At 34.3% G+C, this 20,594-nt stretch overlaps 1 protein-coding gene across 1 annotated transcript in view; it reads right to left on the bottom strand.

Moving 5' to 3' along the window:
- Positions 1-20,332, bottom strand: part of SLC35F5 (solute carrier family 35, member F5) — a 39,346-nt gene extending 19,014 nt beyond the window's left edge. Inside the window, exons 1-9 of the mRNA XM_008571856.1 lie at positions 20,137-20,332; positions 19,089-19,179; positions 18,811-18,952; positions 14,964-15,107; positions 11,527-11,589; positions 9,247-9,328; positions 8,227-8,417; positions 3,041-3,122; positions 1,858-1,945 (exon numbers count right to left, since the gene is read on the bottom strand). Of these exons, the coding sequence (XP_008570078.1) occupies positions 1,858-1,945; positions 3,041-3,122; positions 8,227-8,417; positions 9,247-9,328; positions 11,527-11,589; positions 14,964-15,107; positions 18,811-18,952; positions 19,089-19,179; positions 20,137-20,176 (923 nt within the window). The 5' untranslated portion in view covers positions 20,177-20,332. The remainder of the gene's footprint in view (positions 1-1,857; positions 1,946-3,040; positions 3,123-8,226; positions 8,418-9,246; positions 9,329-11,526; positions 11,590-14,963; positions 15,108-18,810; positions 18,953-19,088; positions 19,180-20,136) is intronic.
- Positions 20,333-20,594: the final 262 nt, after the last annotated feature.

Below are 20,594 nucleotides of genomic sequence, written 5' to 3'. Positions count from 1 at the left end.
GTCTAATTTTCTCACCTACTGATCAGAATGACCAGGTTGGCAGTGGGAGACAAATATGAAAAAAAATTTTTTTCCCTTATGGAATGATGTCATCACAAGTCAAATATAGTCCTTACATTAAATATAAATACTGTTCAATTAAATCATCATAATTTTCTGTTGAACAATCATTGTTTGAATTTAGATTCACCTGTTATTTACTGAGTAACCATAACATATTAAAAACCAGGGGCTGGGTTTACATTTAGATGATGGTGATAATATTCTTAGCTTATCAGAAGATTACCTTCAAGATTGCTGCTATATCGAATCATTTTATATCCTCAGAAATTGAATCTCATTGTATAAGGCCAGTTCAAAACAAAGTATTAAACAGTGTTTAATATAATATTCTCAAGAACATATAATATACAAAAAATTTCTAAGTAATTTTTCTAGACTACAGGTCAAGCAAACTTTTTTTAGGGGGACAGACAGTAAACTTTTTAGACTTGCTGGTCATAGAGTCTCTGTTGTAACCCAATTCTACCACTATAGTGCTAAAACAGCCACAGACAATATGCAAATGAATGAGAGTGGCTGTGTTCTAGTAAAACTTTACTTACAAAAACTGGCAGTTGGCTCTCCTTAGTTGTAGACCTACGTTAACGAGGATTAACGTACTCTGTCAAAATACTTGCAAGTTCAATATTTTATATCCATTTCCTTCTTTACCAAGCTTTTTATAATCATATTGCAAAGAAAACTTTGAAATTAGCACATATTTTGAATAAAGTGAAATAAAACCTCATTTATTTCTCCAATAAAAATATACTGTATGGTATTTCCCTAGTGCAAAAATTTGCTTGTTAGCCAACCATGCAAAAGAAAAAATCCCTAGTGGCCATAAAGTCTAAATGGCAAATTAGTTGGATCAACCAGACTGACCACTGACACTGCCACGGCCAATTTACCCTTATATCCAAAAGAGAAAAACACATAATAATAAGAGCTACCAGTCTTATATGACTGCTGAGTATCAATCTCTATGATAAGTCACTTTATATACATTACCTCCAATCTTTAAATCAAGGCTGCAAAGTAGATATTATCAACATCGTCTCAACTAGGAAACTCTCTGAGAGTTTAAAACTACTGAGTGGCAAACAGCAGAGCTCTAATTCAATCCTAGTTCTCTCTCCATTAAATTATTCTATTACCTTTTCCAATTTCTGATTTTCTCTCACAAAAATAACAGCTTTATCAAATCAATACACCTTTTGTGAGTACTATGGTCAGAGCCCTATGCTAGGCCTTTGTTGACACAAAGAAGTACAAAACATCCAGCAGGGAAGATAAGCATACACAAAGTTAAGTAAAAATAAAAGATTTAAATATAGTTATCAACCATACTGATTTTACACCACAGTATAAAATTCCCAAGTGAATTATACAGAAAATAACTAAAAGATCACTGAGGTTGAAACAATTAGAGAAGACTGAATGTTAGATTTCTAGAATAAGTAAGAGAAGGAGAAATCAAAATAAAAACAAAAAGTCTTAGGAAAAGGAAATCTAAACATAGCAGGTTATGAGGATTAAGTTGCCAGATTAAGTTTAATGTGAATGTCAGTGTAATACTTAGTTTGCAAGCACATGACAAGCTGCCCTGGGGACCTTCCCTCCAGTTACCCTACCCTGGAAGGTTTGGAAAATTAGCCCAGGATTTAACGCAGGGCTGAGTCACATAATGTCCACGTAAAGCCTTGTTTTATCCTCCTCTTCCTTTGCCTTTCTATTATAATCCTGTACCACTACCAGAAACGTTTTAAACATATTTTTAAGCAGAGTACACTAGCTATTACACTACATTCTTACCTTAAAATTACAGCTAATAGTTTAGAAAGGGTGAATCTATCTCCACTGTTACTTGGAAATACTGCAGCAAGGATTAAGGTAAAAAGTCCTATAGGGAGAAAAGATGAAAAAATAATAGGTAAGCTTAAATACCGTCAACATCATTTACTACCAATTTCATTGTTTAAATAAGTAAATTATATGCCTAACTTTTAAATGACTATTAAAAAGTCCTATAGGGAGAAAAGATGAAAAAATAATAGGTAAGCTTAAATACCGTCAACATTATTTACTACCAATTTCATTGTTTAAATAAGTAAATTATATGCCTAACTTTTAAATGACTATTATTATTATTATTATTATTATTATTATTTTTGGTCATTTGTAAATACCTAAAAAGAAGACTGCAGTTACCTAGGTTGAAATGCTCAAAGATCATACATAAAAACAGCCTTTAAATTAAACCATATTTATTTCAACAATACTGATAAGTACAGTCCTGTTTATTTAAAACTAATAAGAGAGTTCAATCGAGCATTCAGAGTAATGTTCTGAACTCATCACAATCAAGCCTGCATGAAAAAGTTATTTTTACAACCTCAATAATACTTTTTTTATCTTCCAAATTTGGAAGGTGATTCAATCTTAAAAATAAAACACTTATCACAGGGTAAATTATAGCTCTGAAATAAGCAATTACATTTAGCCAAAGGATCTAGGAAAAGATCTCTGAAAAGGATTTGTGAAGGAAAAGGCAACTACGATAGAAAGAGTCAGCCTTGGCCGGCCCGGTGGCGCACTGGATAGTGTGGGAGACAAATATGAAAAAAAATTTTTTTCCCTTATGGAATGATGTCATCACAAGTCAAATATAGTCCTTACATTAAATATAAATACTGTTCAATAAAAAAAAAAAAAAAAAAAAAAAAAAAAAAAAAAAAAAAATAGAAAGAGTCAGCCTACAAAACTTCATTAATATACCGTAGTATTAAAAAACACAGTAAAGAATTTGAAGGAACATAAATAGCACAAAGCTAAGGCATGAAACTGTAACGATTAAGAAAGTTATAATACACTAATGTACATTAGAACTAATGTAGTAAGTTATAACGAGATAGAACTATTTGTATACATACACACACATATATACCAGAAATATATATATTGATTTATAATGAAGGTTTTGAAAATAATTTCTTACCAGAAGTTGAAGACAAAATATTAACTATAGCAACTTGTGTGTCTGAAAGTGCTTCTTGATATGAGAAATTTGCCAAAAACCACTAAAGACAAAGAAAGCAAAGTGAAACCTAATGAAAGATGTTTTTATCTGTCATTATAATTTATAGTTCCTCCTTTTTATATCCTCCTAAACACTACCATAAGCAGTTTTTTTTTTTTCCAAAAGATGACTGGTAAGGGGATCTTAACCCTTGACTTGGTGTTGTCAGCACCACACTCTCCCAAGTGAGCCACAGGCCGGCCCTTACCATAAGCAGTTTTAAAAGCTGCTTTGCATTAAAAACTCACAAGCCCACAAAGGACAAATATTTACAATTGGACCTAAGATCTTGCTATCCAATTTCCCTTAAGAAGTTAACATTCAGGTTTTTAAAAAAATGATAGTAAAATTAAATGTCAAATCAACTTTAAGATTTGCTTTATCCAAGAACTGCTAGTATTCTTAAGTTTACCTTAAAAATTTAAATTTGGGAAATTCTCCAACATTTAAAATATGTACAGATGAATATAACACAATGAAATATCTATTGAATAAGATGATATCCATGAGATGAATGAAACCTGCTAGCTAGCTAGATTGATGAAAGACTACATTCACTTTGGAAACTGAAAAGTATAAGGGTACTTCAAAAAGTTCATGGAAAAATAGAATTGAAGGTAATACCAATCTTTCCATGAAATTGAAGTACCCCCGTTTCTTATGAAAATTGTGAAATTTACTAGCAAATTGTGATTGTTTCTCTGATTCTCACTTTGGAGATACAACTTAAAGAGTTCTCATAATGTTGGATATAGTGAAGAAAGTTTTCCAGCTATGAGAATTTTCTTTTTTTTTCTTCTCTTCTGTTCATCTAGTCTAGGATGTTCTTACATCTCCAGTCCTAGGCCTACTTTGATTTAGAGAATAAAAAATAAGACCTCCTTTTAATTGTGTGTGTTTGTATGCATGCACACATATGTCCAGAGTTCATTTATTTTCACGCCTAAATCATCCGTTTTTTCGTGAATTGACATTTTTTTGCTATCTCAAACAGTACTACTATGAACATTCTACTACATGCCACTTGGTGCATATATATGTGCATTAGTGTCACTTAAGTATATGCTAGGAAGTGGATTGCTTGGTCAAATCCACTTCCAAATTTGCCAAAGTAAATGTAAGAAAATGAGCTAACAATTGGTGAACTGGGCAATATGAAGCATATGTGGCAATAGAAGCCACAACCTGCCTGTAGTTGAAGTGCGAGGAAAGAGGCAGAAGACTCTGCCCTTAATTATCTTTCAGAGATTTTCTGCAAGAACGGATAATGCTCATAGGGTGAAAATTAGGTTTTTTGACCCACTTCTCTTACCTCTTTACTACTTAACTATTGTGCTCATTTTCTAAACAACCTCACTGGTCCCTGCTAAAGCAATGTAAAGAAATAAAAACAGATCACTTAGATGGCAGGCATTCAAAGATTGAAAGAATTCATCATTAGCTATGAACTCCTTCCAGGAAGACCTTCCGATTCTCCACCTCTCCCAAAACTCCATTCTCTGGCATTCAACCCAAGGCACTCTCATCACAAAAAAAAGACTCATATCAACTATGCTCTAATAAAAATTATCCTCGCAATGTCTCCCTCCATTATTCCAAAGGTGAGGGCAACCAATTGCTAATGATTATAGCAAACAACTTATATAATATTTCATTATTTCATGAGCAGTAATTCATCTTTAAATTATCATAAAAGGTATTCTGTTTTAAAAAATATTTAACTGACATAAGTCATAAATATTCAAGGTATACAATGTATACATTATGTACTAATTACCACAGTCAGATTAATTAGCACATCTGTCACCACTCATAGCTACAATTTTGTGTGAATGTGTGTGTGTGTGTGTGTGTGTGTGTGTGTGTGTGTGTGTGTGTGTGTGTGTGTGTGTGTGTGTGTGTGTGTGTGTGTGTGTGTGTGTGTGTGTGTGTGTGTGTGTGTGTGTGTGTGTGATGAGGACATTTAAAATCTGTTCTCTTATCGAATTTCAAGTAAATACAGTATTATTATCTGTAGTCACTATGCTATACATTACATACCCATAACCTTTTGGCAAACATTTGAAAGTCTGTAACTTTTGGCCAACATTTCCCTGTTTCCCCTATCCCCTAGTCCCTGGCAACCATCGTTCTACTCTCTGATTGTTGAGTTCAACTTTTTTATATTAAACATGAAAGTGAGATCATGTAGTAATTCTCTTTCTGTGTCTGGCTTATTTCACTTAGCATAATGTTCTCCAGGTTTACCCATGTCACTGCAAATAGCAGAATTTACTTCTTTTTTATGGCTGAATAATATTTAGAGTATACATATGTGTGTGTGTGTATATAAAAGTTTGTGGAAAAATGAAATTAAAAGATAATGTGAATCCTTCCATGAACTTTTTGAAGACCTCTCTTCAAAATGTAACACATTTTTTTTTATCCATCCAACCTGTTTCCATATCTTGGTTAATGTGAATATTGTGCAATGAACATGAAGGTGCAGATATCTCTTTGAGATAATGATTTCATATCCTCTGGATTTATAATAAAAGGTATTCTTGATAAAGCCAATATCATTATATTTTACAGGGGAAAAAAACACCCTAAGTCCTAATAAGACAAAATATATTCAAGGAGGACTAACAAATATAGTAACCATTAACTCCTTTTGACCTGCACTGTCCAATACATTAGACAGTAGCCACATGTGGCTAGTCTGAAATTGGCTAGTCTGAATAAAATGTGTTTTAAGTATAACACACTCTGTACTTAGAAGATTTTAGTACAAAAAAAATGTAAATTATCTCATCAATAATATTTATATTGATAACATATTAAAATATTTTACTTACAGTGGCTTAAATAAAAACAGTATTAAAATTACCATCACTTGTTTCTTTTTACCCTATATTTTAACGTGTCAACTAGAAAGTTTAAAACTAAAGTAGCCTGCATTTGAGGCGCATATTGTTTATACTGAACAGCACTGCTCCAGCCCTTATCTAAGCTTACCACTATAGTAAGTTAGGTTTCCAAAAAGCTACATACCTGACCTATATATATATTACTGATTGCCTACAGAAATGTCTTTACTAAAGACTATCACAGTTGTCTGCTCTCACAATATTTCAGGTTGAATTTTTTAAAAGGCTATTGAAGGTGTCTATTGACAGATGAACGAATGAATGAATAAAAATGTGGTATATCCATACAACGGAATATTATCCAGCCATCAAAAGGAAGGAAATTTTGACACATGCTACAACACGGATATTATGTTAAGGAAGACATTACGTTAAGTAAAATAAGCCAGTCACAAAAAGACAAATACTGTATGATTCCACTCATATGAGGTACTTAGAGTAGTCAAATTCATAAAACAGAAAATAGAAAGGCAGTTGCCAGGGGCTGGGGGAAATGGGAATGGGGGGTATTGTTTAATGGATACAGAATTTCAGTCTTTTAAGATGAAAAAACTTCTCTGGATGGATGTGGTGATGGTTGCAAAAACAATGTGACTGTGCTAATGCCACCAACTGTACACATAATTTATGATAAAAACGGTGAATTTTATGTTATGTTTATTTTACCATAATTACAAAAAAAATTTTTTAAAGGCTATTATCTGCACATATCTGTAAACCTGCTATACAGAATAGTGCCTTATTACATAATAATTTATGTAATACATTATTATAACAGTTTTGAGTCAGGAAAAAGTTTGCTTTATCCAATGAAGGGAAATACTTCCTTTTAATAGATAATATGATATGTAACTCTGAGGTTTTCATTTTGCCTTCCTGCCATTTGCCTAGAGAGGAATTATGTGCTCACCCGAAGTAGCTTTCTTCTTTCAAATTGAAGTTTGTGATATAATTATCCCATTCCATAGCCAGCTTTCACTCCAATTACTCATTAGTCTGGTTCTTATCTTTTCACCCTTGTTTTAACTTTTACCATACAGATGCTTTTATTATACGTCACCTCAAGTCTCCTTTGGAAATTAGGTAGCATATAATTAATATATTTTAGTCCTGCCTTATACTTATTTAAAGCAAGCAAATAGAAATCACAACTAATAGCATAACCAAACATAAGAGCCTTCAAACTATTTTTATTATATATGTAATTATCATATTAATATTCCCAAAGATTTTCTTTTGATTTGCATAGCAGAATATATTACTCAAGTATCGCTAAAGTAGAGGCTATTCAGCCAGGGGATGGAGAAAAATGGGCTATGTACAGTATGAGAGGTAAAATAATGACTTAAAAAAACCTTACAATCAGGCTAATAATATTGACATTAGCATTGGACTGTCTAGTGTTTTAAGATGCTCAATATCAATTTGTATCTTAGAGGCCCATATTAAACGATCTTGTATTATGGTACTTCCAATTACATGTTCATAAAATAGCACTGAAATTCATTTTTTAAATTCTACACTTTAGAGTTTTCACTAACTCAGACAAGTCTCTAATCCCAGCTTAGCCCAAAATATCAATATTTTATTTACTATATCATTATTCTATTTGAAATCTTAAGCACATTTTATAATACTATAGGAAATTCTATTAAAATGTTTACTGCGAGTACTTTCTAAAATAATACTTGACCACATTTACATGAATTTAACATAAAACTACAAAAACACTTATTTGAAAAAATCAATGTACACAGTAAACTCTTATCTGAATATTTACTAGCCCTTGCACACATCACATGTAAAATATCTCTATTCATAATTCTGACCCTGAGGCAATGCCAAATTCTGGAGAACTTACTGAATTCTCCCCTTGCACACATCACATGTAAAATATCTCTATTCATAATTCTGACCCTGAGGCAATGCCAACTTCTGGAGAACTTACTGAATTCTCTGTGTGTGTGTGTGTGTGTGTGTAAATAATTGTAGTGTTATAGGACTTACTGAATTCTAATTCTTTGAGGTATGAAAAGCATTTAATAACTTCAACACTCTAACTTCCCAATAATGCCAGGTGGCAGAGGTAAAGTCATAATTAAACAACCTGATAGTCTTAGATGTCAATACTATATTGCTGGTAAGTATACGGTCTTAAAATTCAAGTTTCAAACATATAATACAGACAAGACCTACCACAAAGCAAAAAAAAAAGCTAATTTTTGCTACTTGAGTTGCAGTCAGTTTCCCCACCGTCTTCAGTATGGATTCTTGTTCCTTCACAGTAGGATAAGACATGCGAGACAATTTGGCTTCCAACGCATGGCTTGATGGAAGCTGTCGAATTTCCATGATATTACTGAACCTTACACGAGACTTTTTGGGAGCTTAAAAGGAAAAGCATAGTACAAAATCATGAAATGTTCCCTCTTGCAACCAACAAAAGTCACAAGTTTTAGTTCATTGATAAATGCATACTATTTAATTCATCTATGATCAGAGTAAGACAGTCGAAGAAAACCAGAGTTATACTATTACCTGGGGAAGCTTTGCTCATTCAAGAGTTTCAGCTATAAAAATGTTTTAAAGGGTTTAAAATGAGACCAATATTCAAAGTTTCTTCACTTGTGTGTGTGTGTGTGTTTATATATATATAAAACCACCTGGTTCAGGAATTTAGTATGATTATTATTATTATAGCATTTCTAGTAAAACTTTATTTGAATTTTTCCTCATGGATACTCAATTTATGAGAATTATTTTCCTGGGGCAAGCATGCAGAACATTCCTCTATAGGTCCATTCCTTGCAAGGGAAATTATGGATAAATATTGTGCCTTATGTTGAAGCTGGCCTTCTTTACTAAATTCACAGAACCAGCAAAACTCTTATAATTTGCCACTAAGGTCTTTGAGGGCATGTTCAAGAGGATATTGTTCACTTAAATATATATATATATATATATATATGATGAAACCATAGAGATTTCTGGTATTTGGAAATTATTTCTGGTTTAATTAATACAAAAATGATTATATTAGTACTATATCAGATTCATAATCCAGCCAAATTTCCAGAGACTGCAGGCCAAGGCAACATAATATGGAATGCTAGGTGATTCCAGTCAACCTACAAAAATTACTAAGTTTTGAGGTTGAATGAATGGAACTAAATTTTCTACCCATTTCTAAGTTATACATTTCTAAGTTTTGCTCACTTTTTTCAGTATCAATGTTTGTGCTCTCAGGTTTTTCACTTGGAAGGTCATGAAATTTCACAGGAACATACAGAGGTTCACTCTGGAATGTAACAGAAATGAATAGAAACAGCGAGTATAAAAGCTGATATACTGGCTAAAATTTAAATTAATGGTATACAGATACTATCTAAAACACAGTTGTTTACCACCATGTTTACATATAGCATAACTTTCCCAAAATGCATGTCTAAGACTTAAAAAGAAAACTCAACTGATCCACACAGGACCTATGACAGAAAAACATCAATTTAAAGTTTAGAAATGTAATACGACAGCATTGCCATATTAAAATATCCAGTATTTAAATGTCACAAAAACAGACCTGTCTTTCTCTGGTAACAGATTATTTCCCATCCCTTTTCATTCATTCTTTTAACAAATTCATACTGAGCTTCTACTATGTCAGGCACTGTTCTAGGTCCTGGGACTACAAGAGTGCATAAAGACAAAGCCTCTTCTTGAATGATCATGTAGTCTAAAGTAGAAGGCAGACAATGAACAGACAATCAAATATACAGTATGTATTTATATTTGCCAAATTGTTTCCTCTTATTACATAAGATTCAACAAAAACCAAAAATTCTTGAAAACTTTTACAAGGTTAATTGATAACAACAACAAAAATAGCTACCACTAATCTGTTCTTACTATGTATCGCGTGCCAAATCCAAAGCAGTTAAACATTAATTTCTCATTAGTTCTCACAATAGCTTTATGAAATAGGTATTTTAAAGGAAGTTTTCTAGGGACTGGCCAGTTAGATCAGTTGGTTACAGGACAGTATTTTAACACCAAGACCAAGGGTTCGAGTCCCCATACCAGCCAGCTGCCAAAAATAAAAAGGAACTTTTCTACAAGCTGAGATATAAAATAATCAAGTGGTAGACAATACAATTAGAGTCAGGTTTGACGAACTATGCTCTAAAGGTTCAAATTTTCGGGTGATTCCAAATTCTTCAACTGTTTTTGCAAATATTCTTCAGATAAACTATATTTAAAGCACAATTCTCCAACTAGCTTGTTTCTTAAAAATTAACAAAAAATGTTTTTTATTTATTTGATTTCTCTTATAATTCCTGGAATAGAACTCTGACAATGAAAAATATTCAGTAAATGAAGAGACAACAGAGTCTGGAAGTAGACTTTCCATTGTATACCGAACTTTCCATCCGGCCTTGAGCAATTTGACATATCCATCGTAGAGATAATAGCGAGAATTGGTAAAAGGGTAGCCAGAAGAGAAGACAGCCATCTCATCTCTGCCTTCTGCACTGATAGAGACAAGTAGTATTAGACTATCTTGTCAACACTTAAGATCCCAGGGAAAAGAAACTCTTTACGGGTCCTTGTAACCTACCCCACATGCAACTGAAGTTATAAAAACAGACAAATAAACAAAGAACTGTACTGTCAATAAGGTCACCAAGCCAGTGCTTCACAAACAGGTATTAAATTTTACAGCAACTTTAAAATTTTTCTCAAATAGAATGCCACGTTTGGAAAGAAAAGAAGTATTGTTAAAAATACATTTTAGGGTTAGCTCAGTTGATTAGAGTGTGGTGTTATAACACCAAGGTCAAGGGTTTAGATCTCCTCACTGACCAGTTGCCAATAAAATAAAAATAAAAATAAACAATAATATAAAAATAAAAATACATTTTAAGGACACGCCTTACTGATGGTCTAAAAGAACAGATTTTTACATACTGTCTCCCCATGTAGACTATAAATACTCAAAATAAGTGACTATATCAATTACTTTATTTGCTTGCTTATTACTTGTCTCCTCTCACACATTTCCACACACTAAAACATAAGCTGTATTTTCATAGCCTAGAACTAGTACTTAACTCCTATTAGATGCTCTAAAAAATGTGAGGAATAAATGACTAAACAATCTGCTTAGATATTCTCAGTGTCAAACAAAAATATTTGTTTCTAAATGATAATAATAATGCACATAAAGTGAAAAAGTTAGTAAGAAACAAAGAATTATCCTTTACTATTTCCACTCCTTAACTACTTTCCTTTTTCTCTCCTCAGAGGTAGCAAATTTCTTACCTCAAGACCCTGCATCTCCCTAAGGAAAGTATCAATTTACAATTCTCATGGAGGGCACCCAATATTGAGCTATATCTATATACTGATATGGCTGTGGTGCCTTCTAAACTGTTTCAGTTCTTCCTGCCATGGATCAACTCCATCTGTTCCATTCCTGATGAGAAACGTATTACTTACCAAAGAACTATTCATAGTTGTATCTGTTGTGCAAGCAGCAAAGTAACCTTCAGCATCTGCAAACTAAATACAGATAAAGGGATAAAAAATTCAATTAAACTCATGTTATAATGTAGGACTAGTCAGATACAACTTAAAGGAATGGAACAAAAAATCCAGAATAGACCTATAATAGTATAACTATTATTAAAAATAACAGCAGCTAATGCCAAGTATTCAACCGTGCAAGGTAGGTATTATCATTTTCATTTTATTGATAAAGAAACTGAGAGGGCTGGCCAATTAGCTCATTTGGTTACAGAGCAATGTTATAACACCAACGTCGAGGGTCCCCTTTACTGACCAGCTGCCAAAACAAACAAACAGAGGCTGAGAGATCTCATCTAGGTAGCAGAGCCAAGATTAAAACCCAAGTTGGTCTAATGTCAAAGCTTATGCCCTTTTCACAACACTATTATAACATTTCAGATAAGCAGGGAAAGGATGAGTGGGTTAATGAAAAAGGCAAGTAACATCTTTAACATTATAATAAAAACAGTTTTAACCTCAAGAACCCCCTAAATGGGGCTGGCCAGTTAGCTCAGTTGGTTAGAGCACAGACTTACAACACCAAGGTCACAGGTTTGGATCCCTGTACTGGCCAGCCACCAAAAAAAAAGAACCCCTAGGGCGGGCCCGTGGCTCACTCGGGAGAGTGCAGTGCTGATAACACCAAGGCCCCGGGTTCGGATCCCGTATAGGGATGGCCGGTTGGCTCGCTGGCTGAGCGTGGTGCTGACAACACCAAGTCAAGGGTTAAGATCCCCTTACCGGTCATCTTTAAAAAAAAAGGAACCCCTAAATGGATCCCAGAGATTGGACCACACTTTGAGAGCCACTGTGCTGTATAACTATGATTTCATTTCATTACCACAGCTAGCCTATCATTGTCCATGCTGAAAGTCCAAAGAGGTTAAATAACTTGCCTAAGGTCACACAGTTGGCCAGTGACAGGATTCAAGCACGAGAGCCCATGTGATTAAAGTACCCTTATAAATTAGTAAGAAAAAAATGGAGTCAATGTAGAAAAGCAGGTGAGACATAGACAACACATAAAAGAATTCTACTGTCCAACAAATATATTAAAAAGTAACCAAAAACATGCAGATTAAACAAAATATCATCGTTCACCTATCAAACTGGTAAATATTGAGATTTTGCTAAGGGTCCAATCTTATACACTGCTAACCAAGATATGAATTGGTACAACCGTTGTAGATGGTAACTTAGTAATAAGAATCAAAAGCTTTAAAAATGACATTAAGCTTATCCAGCATTATGCTTTCAGGAATTACTCTAAGTAAATAACTATATACGAGTACAAAGATATTCCTAGTTATTTACATAAAAAGTGAATACAATCTAAATCCCAAGGGTTGGTTAAATAAAAAAAGACAATAAAAATATTTTTTTATTCACCTGGAAAAATATTCATAATATAGTGTTATGTGAAAAATAAAACCAGGTTAGAAGAATATATATATATATATATATATATATATATATATATATATATATATATATACACACATACACTAAACCTATTTCTGCTAGATATAACGTTGAATATAGACACATACATATATAGCCATATAGTATCAAATATTTATAGTGGTCTTGGGATGGTGGGATTATGAATAGACTATTCTTATTCTTCTTGTTACCATAATTTGTCTTCAACAATGAAAATTTATCACTACTACAATTAAAAATACTTTACAAATGTTCTAGTTTATAGAAATTTTTTAAAAAGTTTTTCATAATATACTATAAAGGGGAAAAAGCAAGTTTTAAAATAGGACATAGCTGGGGCTGGCCAATTAACTCTGCTGATTAGAGCATGGTGCTATAACACCAAAGTCAAGGGTTCGGATCCCCATACAGGGCAGTCTCAAAAAGAAAAAGTAAATAAAAAATGGCAGGATATATGCCAAAATACTGTCTGTGGTTATTCCTTGATTTATTATTTTCTTCTTTGTGTTCTTCTGTATTTTCTAAATTTTTGACACTGTACATGTATTATTAATACACACACAATTTATTCCTATAGCTAATACTACAATGTACATGTAATTTCTGAAATACATATTTATTACTTTTACAAAGTAAAAACTATATTCATATTTTTGGCAAGTTAAATTTGTGTGTGCACATGAGTGTACATTTCTAGGCTTCACCTAAAAATCAATTATTGAAAAGCCCTTGGGCTGGCCAGTTAGCTCAGTTGGTTAAAGCACAGCCTTGTGACAACAAAGTCACAGGTTCGGATCCCTGTACAGGCCAGCTTCTGGGGAAAAAGAAAAAAAAAAAGGAAGAAGAAAAAAAAGCCCCTGACAAAAATCTAATGAGTGTATTTCTCAAGAATATTATTTCTTGTCTTATGACAAGAAATAATGAGTACGTTTCTCAAGAATGTACTCATTAGATAAGACTAGAAATAATATTTTAACCCACAAAAAATAGTATACAAAAAAGAAAAGGATTAACGGACACTGAAAATAATACAGTCATTACCAGGGGCTGAAGGGAGGGATAAGTAGAGTTTATTTTTAATGGGTACAGACTTTCAGTTTAGGATGATGAAAAAGTTGTGAAGATAAATACTGTTGATGGTTGCAAAACAAAGTGAATGTACTTAATGCCACTAAACTGTGCAGTTAAAAATTGTTAAAATGTTAACTTTTATGTTATTTATATTTTAACACAATAAAGAGAGGAAAAATGGTTAAAATGGTAAATTTGATGTTTTGCATATTTAACAATAAAAAAATGAGAAAGAAAATTTTTTAAAAAAATGATTAATAAGGGACAATTCTACATTCTTCATTCTCAAAAATTTTAAGTTTCTCCTTCTACAAGGAAGATACATCACTGTATAAACTACCATTTCTTTCAACAGTATGAATGAGCATGTTACATTATATCAATGAAAGAATATAATTTGATTAGCCAAACATTTGAAACATGTCCTGAAATACACTATTTTCATTTTAATATATAAAACTCTGAATTTGGTTCTACAACAACTTTACAACTATCTAGATGATATTAATCCAATCTGCAAATGACCAAAGATTCTAGACATTATTTTTATTCCTTACTTTCATCTTCCTCTCCACATTAATTGGGACTATTTCAACAATTTTTAACAACTCAGAGGATGTCACACAGTAAGAGAAAGAAAGTGATTATGTACTTTTGAGTTCTCACAAGATATTCTGATACTAAGTTGATTAGAAGAATAAATGTAAGATTACAGACCAAAGCAGGGTCTTCTTATATCATCTTCACCCCACTTAACTGAATAACTTAAAATGTGTCCTTCAAGAAAATAATACATCTCTAAACTTTGAAAAAATATACCCATCCCCAACAAACACTTAAAAGTAAAAACTTACAAAAGCAGCATGCTTTCCTCGAAATCCTCTTGTACACTGTTGCCTCCATGGCTTCCAAATAATAAAGCCCAAAAGGTACAGAACAAACATAGATGTTTTTGCAAAGGTGCTGAAGAATGGTTTGTTGTACTGAGTAAAAACATACTGTAGGGGCAAAAGTTACATAGACAACTATGAGATGACTTTAAACCTTATTATTCATTTCCAAAATAAAGCCATTACATGATTTTTAACTCTTTAGAGTTCATTTGGAAGGGAAAGGTCAAAGAGATTATAAAAATATTTTAGATTAATTTATGAATACTATGTTTGCTTTGCATACAAAGGATATTATCACCAACCAAAGCTGCAACAACCTTCAATAAAAAGTTTTGTTCATGGGCTGGCTGGTTAGCTGAGCTGGTTAGAGCGCAGCCTTGTAACACCAAGGTCAAGGGTTCAGATCTCCTTTCTGGCTAGCCGTCAAAAAAAGAAAAGAAAAAGAGAAAAAAAACCTAAAAAAAAGTTTTGTTCAACACTCTTTGAATTATGCAACAGTGCCTGTGGTAGGGGCTAAAGAAAAAATAAGACAGGTTTTCCTGTCCTTGTGGAGCTTAAAATTTGACAGAGGAGACATATAAAGAAAATATAGCATAACATGCTAAGCTCCATGACAGGATTTCAGGGTGCCATGGGAGCACCAAAAAGAGACAGACCAATTTGAAGGTTACAGAAGTTTCCCTAGAGAGACTATTCTTGAGCCATGTCTGAAGGACTGAAGAAGTTACCCCAATAGAGGAAACAGTATAAAGAAAGCCAATGAAACAGAATGAAGTATGGAGAAAATTAAATGAAGTCTAATTTTATTAGGAAGTTATTTTTTAAAAAACCAACAATCTTCAGTTAAATTAGAAATATCAGTATAAACTCGTGATTTTTTATCTCCTAAAAAAAAAATTCCTAGGCTCTAGGCTGGCCGTTTAGCTCAGTTGGTTAGAGAATGTGTTGTAGCACCAAGGTCCAAGGATTCAGATTCCCATAAAGACCAGTGGAAAAAAAAAAAAAAAGACAAAAAATCCCTAGTTATACCTACTGAAAAGGCCTAGGAAAAAATGACTGATAACCCAGGAAGAGTGAAACAACTTTAGGACCCAGATGGTGGCCTGTACTATTATGCACTAAAAGAATCCACAGCTCCTAGAAGAAATGGCCAAATTCAGGTATAAGGCAGGAAATGTACAAAATAAGCCAGGGACATCCTGTGCCAGAAAGGAAATAAGATGTTAAAGAATAATGGGGTCATATTAAAAGGACCCTAGAGCCAATTTGAAGAAGTTCCCATTGGTCAAAGATAGGACAGTTTAAGCATTAAAAGGAATAATAACTGCAACAGTTTGAAACATAACAAATTTTTAAAAATCTATGAATTTGTAATGATACTCAAAAAAACCTTAATGGTTAGTACTGGAAATTGCTAAGCAACTCTAAAAATAAATAAAGGAAAAAAAAAATCAAGATTTATCTAACCTTTTGTATATGAACCATGTTTTGGGATAGCCAAATAGTAGTTGTAGAAAAGTTCTCCTTAAAGAATTGAGGCTAATAAATATTAAAGGAACGACCCTTCCAAAAATCACCATTTTGCCACCCCTAATGAAATACTCTATCTGGACAATAATCACATGGATATTCAATTATTACCTAAAGGTTGATGAGGAACTTAGTGCTTAAATTGGCACCACCCAAAGTGAGACTTGTTACCATATTTGCCTCATGCTGTGATGTCGTAGGAAGTACCCAGTACCACCAAGTTATTCATTCTTTCGTGAAAACTAAACCTAAATAAAGACTTTAGGCCTAACTACCATTTCACAGGAAATAAGAGGAAAAAAGAACAAGTTAAATGACACCCCAAGGAAGCAATCAGCCAAATCCAGAATCTGTGATATATCCTACAGGAAAAATGACCCAGTTTCTCCAGCAAATTAATGGCATGAAAATAAAGGGAAGGGGGGATATGGTTAAGGGATAAAAGTAACCTAAAAGATATAACAAACGCAATGTGTGATCTTTGTTTAGATCCTAAAAAAATAAAAGAAGTCCTTGACACAAATGGAGAAATTTGAATATGAACTGGATATCACATGATGTTAAAGAATTATTAATTTTGTTAGATATGTTAATGGCATAGTGATCACTATTTTAAAAAATTAAAAGTACTTTAAGTTGGAAGTAAATAAGAAAGAAATTATGAGTGAAATGACATGTGGCTAGAGTTTGCTTTAAAATACTTTAGGAGGGCTAGTCAGTTGGTTAGAGTGCAGCCTTATAATGCCAAGGTCACGGTGACCTCCGTAACAGCCAGCGGCCAAAAAAAAAACCTTCAGGAAAAAAAAGTTGGGGGGAGGGGTTTGTAAGACTGGCAAAATTCAATTGTTAAAGGTACCATTATCTCTATTTTGTACATGTTAGAAGATTTCCATAATAAAAAGATTTTCTTTTTGAAATACACAATTTATCTCAAAAGTTTTATGAGCATATCTAGCTAAAGAATTAGACACATTACATATGCTCTTAGATAGTGAAATTATAAAATATCCTCTTACTAAAAGATTTTACTTTTTTAAAAAGTAAAGACAAGTTGGGGGTTTTTTCAGCTTTATTGAAGTATAATTGACAAAAGCTGAATATATTTACTATGTACAACATGTGTTTTGATATATGTATACATTGTGAAATGATTACCACAAACAAGTTGGTTCTTTTTACCTTGCTTAGATATGGATTGCTAAATTATAATTTAACCAGATAATCCTTTGTCATAAATTTTATTACCTGATAAATAAAAAACAAACTATTTATTTAAATCTAACATAAAATTTAAAAGATACGTTTAGTTCTCTGTCAACATTAAAGAGATTTCTTTGAGGTAAAACTACAGAATATTAATCTGAAAGAAGATTATAGAAGAGTTTTAAAAATGAAAAATAAATGGCTATTGTATTACAGATCCTAATTCCAAAAAGGTGAAAAAATTATTTATTTGTCGGGTATCAATGTCAGTGTCAACTACATATTTACTTAACTATGATGTGAGAGAAGACCTACAGTATCAAACTGTTTGTTTTTACATTTAAATTCATTTTATAAATGCTACTTTCTGCCTGTGTATTTGTCTTAAGATTGCAACATGTAAGTTGAATTGCAGTCATTTCTGAAAATAAAAGTTGCTGTCTTTTTATAGGGATCATTAACAAAACAGAATAAAATACATATAGAAAGAAAAACTAGCTGTGAATTGAAAATTCCACATTACTACCAAGAGATCATCAACAGACAAAATTTAACAGAAGGCAATCCATTGTATACGGTGCACTTCATAATAATGTTTGAGTCAGTAAACATATAAATGTGGATCCACCCATGCATGTGCATAATAGTGACCTGTACATGAAAATTCTGATCACTTTTACTCACTTATCGAAAAGCTTTCTTAGTTCATACTAAGTGGTGACAGATTATTTTACATCCTGGATGGTGGTTTTACTAGAAAATAATATTTAGAGAAAGAAATTGAATTTAGAAAAAAAGCCAAGAGAAACACCTTCAAATATGAAGAAAATATGCATACAGACTCTCTTCCTAAGTAACCCTCCCTAGAAGACACAATAAAACTGTATGAAACAACAAAAAAGAACATCCTTTAAGTTATAACTTGAAGTAACACTAATTCGATATCAAAGAAAACATAAATGATATTTAAAATAGTACTGTCAGTAAGCATGAGATAGTAACGGCCAGAGTATGGTAGGTTAACAGTAATATTATCAGTATCATGTAACATCATTCCTGGACAAGAACTACCTACCGAAGTAAGTTCTGAGGAAGCCACCCATATCACATCAACAAGTAGAAGAATAACAATCCCAAGAGCCATTCGCCTGCGCTGAGTGAAACCACTGTTCTGGGAATTTATTCGGTTCATGACAAATACACACACCATTTGCAGTCTGTTTTTTAGAAAATACAGATCACGTTAGAGATTTTAGAAAAATAACCATATCAAAATGAGAAAATCAGTATAACAGAAATATCTGACAATTGTTAGCTAATGTTCAGTATGAAAGTGTTAAGTGTGGGATTTACCTTGTTTTAAGGGCCTTTCTGAGATCTTCAAGAGCAATGCCTGAAAACTTGGCAGATCTCAGTCTAAAAGGAGGTGAAAAACTCAGGGCACCTAAAAACAATCACACAATGATGCTTATGATAATGTCAACAACTCAGGATGAGATTCATCACACCTTTTTTACTCTTCACCTTCAAACTGAAAGCAAATGAAAGAAAAATATCAAAATATGTCATAATATAATTAACACCTTTCTCCATACTTTCATGTTATCCATTGCACACTTCAGATTATACTCGGCACAGGAAAACAAATAAGCAATATTCAACATACAGTATATTTAAGAATAGTTTACTGGAAAATAGCTTCTCCGACTTCCACATATACAGAACCCTATTGTCCTCTCCCTCCAGAGGAATCCACCCCAGGGACGGTGTCTAGACACGCGCCTGTTTCTAAAAGTGTCTTTCCTGTCCTGATCTCCACGAGTGGAATTTGACTCTTTGAGAGGAAGCGAATCGTTGTGGGTCTTCAGGGCACCTTTCCAATCACCTCTCGTGGTAAAGGAAAAGGATACTCCGCGCTCACCCGCCCATCCCTGTCACTACATCTAGTTATTTTAGATCTAAACAGTAATTCATGAGGAGTGTGAGAAAACAGCTGTTAAAAGGAAGCCTCCTCTTTTGGAAGAAGACAAAAGTTAAGCCAGTGACACCTCCCCGGGGAATGAGGTAAAATCCAGCGACGAGGGCGCGTAATTCATGAGGAGTGTGAGAAAACAGCTGTTAAAAGGAAGCCTCCTCTTTTGGAAGAAGAGAAAAGTTAAGCCAGTGACACCTCCCCGGGGAATGAGGTAAAATCCAGCGACGAGGGCGCACGAGCAGTTTCCTCAATTGCCGGAGTGTGGACAGGGCTCAGACGCCCCTGTCAGCCTCCGGCTCACTCCGCCCCTAGAGGCCGTCAGTTCAGGTCGCGGCTGCCACCAAGGGCTGGAGGTGGGGCTGTTCGTGGGCACTCGGTCCCGGTCTTGGCTGCAGGTGATTTCAGGGCCCTTGCCTGCCTTCCTACCTGGCCTTCCTGCCCCGCGATGGCGTCGTGGCGGCACCATGAGCGGACCCGGCCTGGCCCCGCAGCTGCCCAACGCCCCAGCCGCGGACTCGGACTCACAGAGCCGTCACGGCGTCCGACATCGCGCCGCGCTGGAGGCCGAGCTCCCGAAGCCGCGGTGCCCCTCAGGGTGAGGCCGCCGACGCCACCGAACTCCACGCGGCCCGGGAGGGCGCGGAGAGGGCGAGGAAAAGAGACGGCGCAGGCAGCGATGGCCGCGGAGGCCGGGAGCTCGGCCCTGGCCCCAGCCCCGCCCCTGGCCGGCCAGCCAGCTCTGCGGCCCCGCCCCCCGCCCCGACAGCGGCCGCGCACAGGCTACGTCACGGCGGCGCGACGGCGGGCCACGCGGAGGCGAGTTTCCAAGGTGACTTGGCAGCGCCAACCGGAGTGCAGCGACGTGTGGGGTACGGAGCGAGGAG

This window comes from Galeopterus variegatus, unplaced genomic scaffold (genome assembly GCF_000696425.1).
Source record: "Galeopterus variegatus unplaced genomic scaffold, G_variegatus-3.0.2 Scaffold731, whole genome shotgun sequence".
NCBI classification, from domain to species: domain Eukaryota; kingdom Metazoa; phylum Chordata; class Mammalia; order Dermoptera; family Cynocephalidae; genus Galeopterus; species Galeopterus variegatus.
This window is presented reverse-complemented; position numbering and strand designations above follow the sequence as displayed.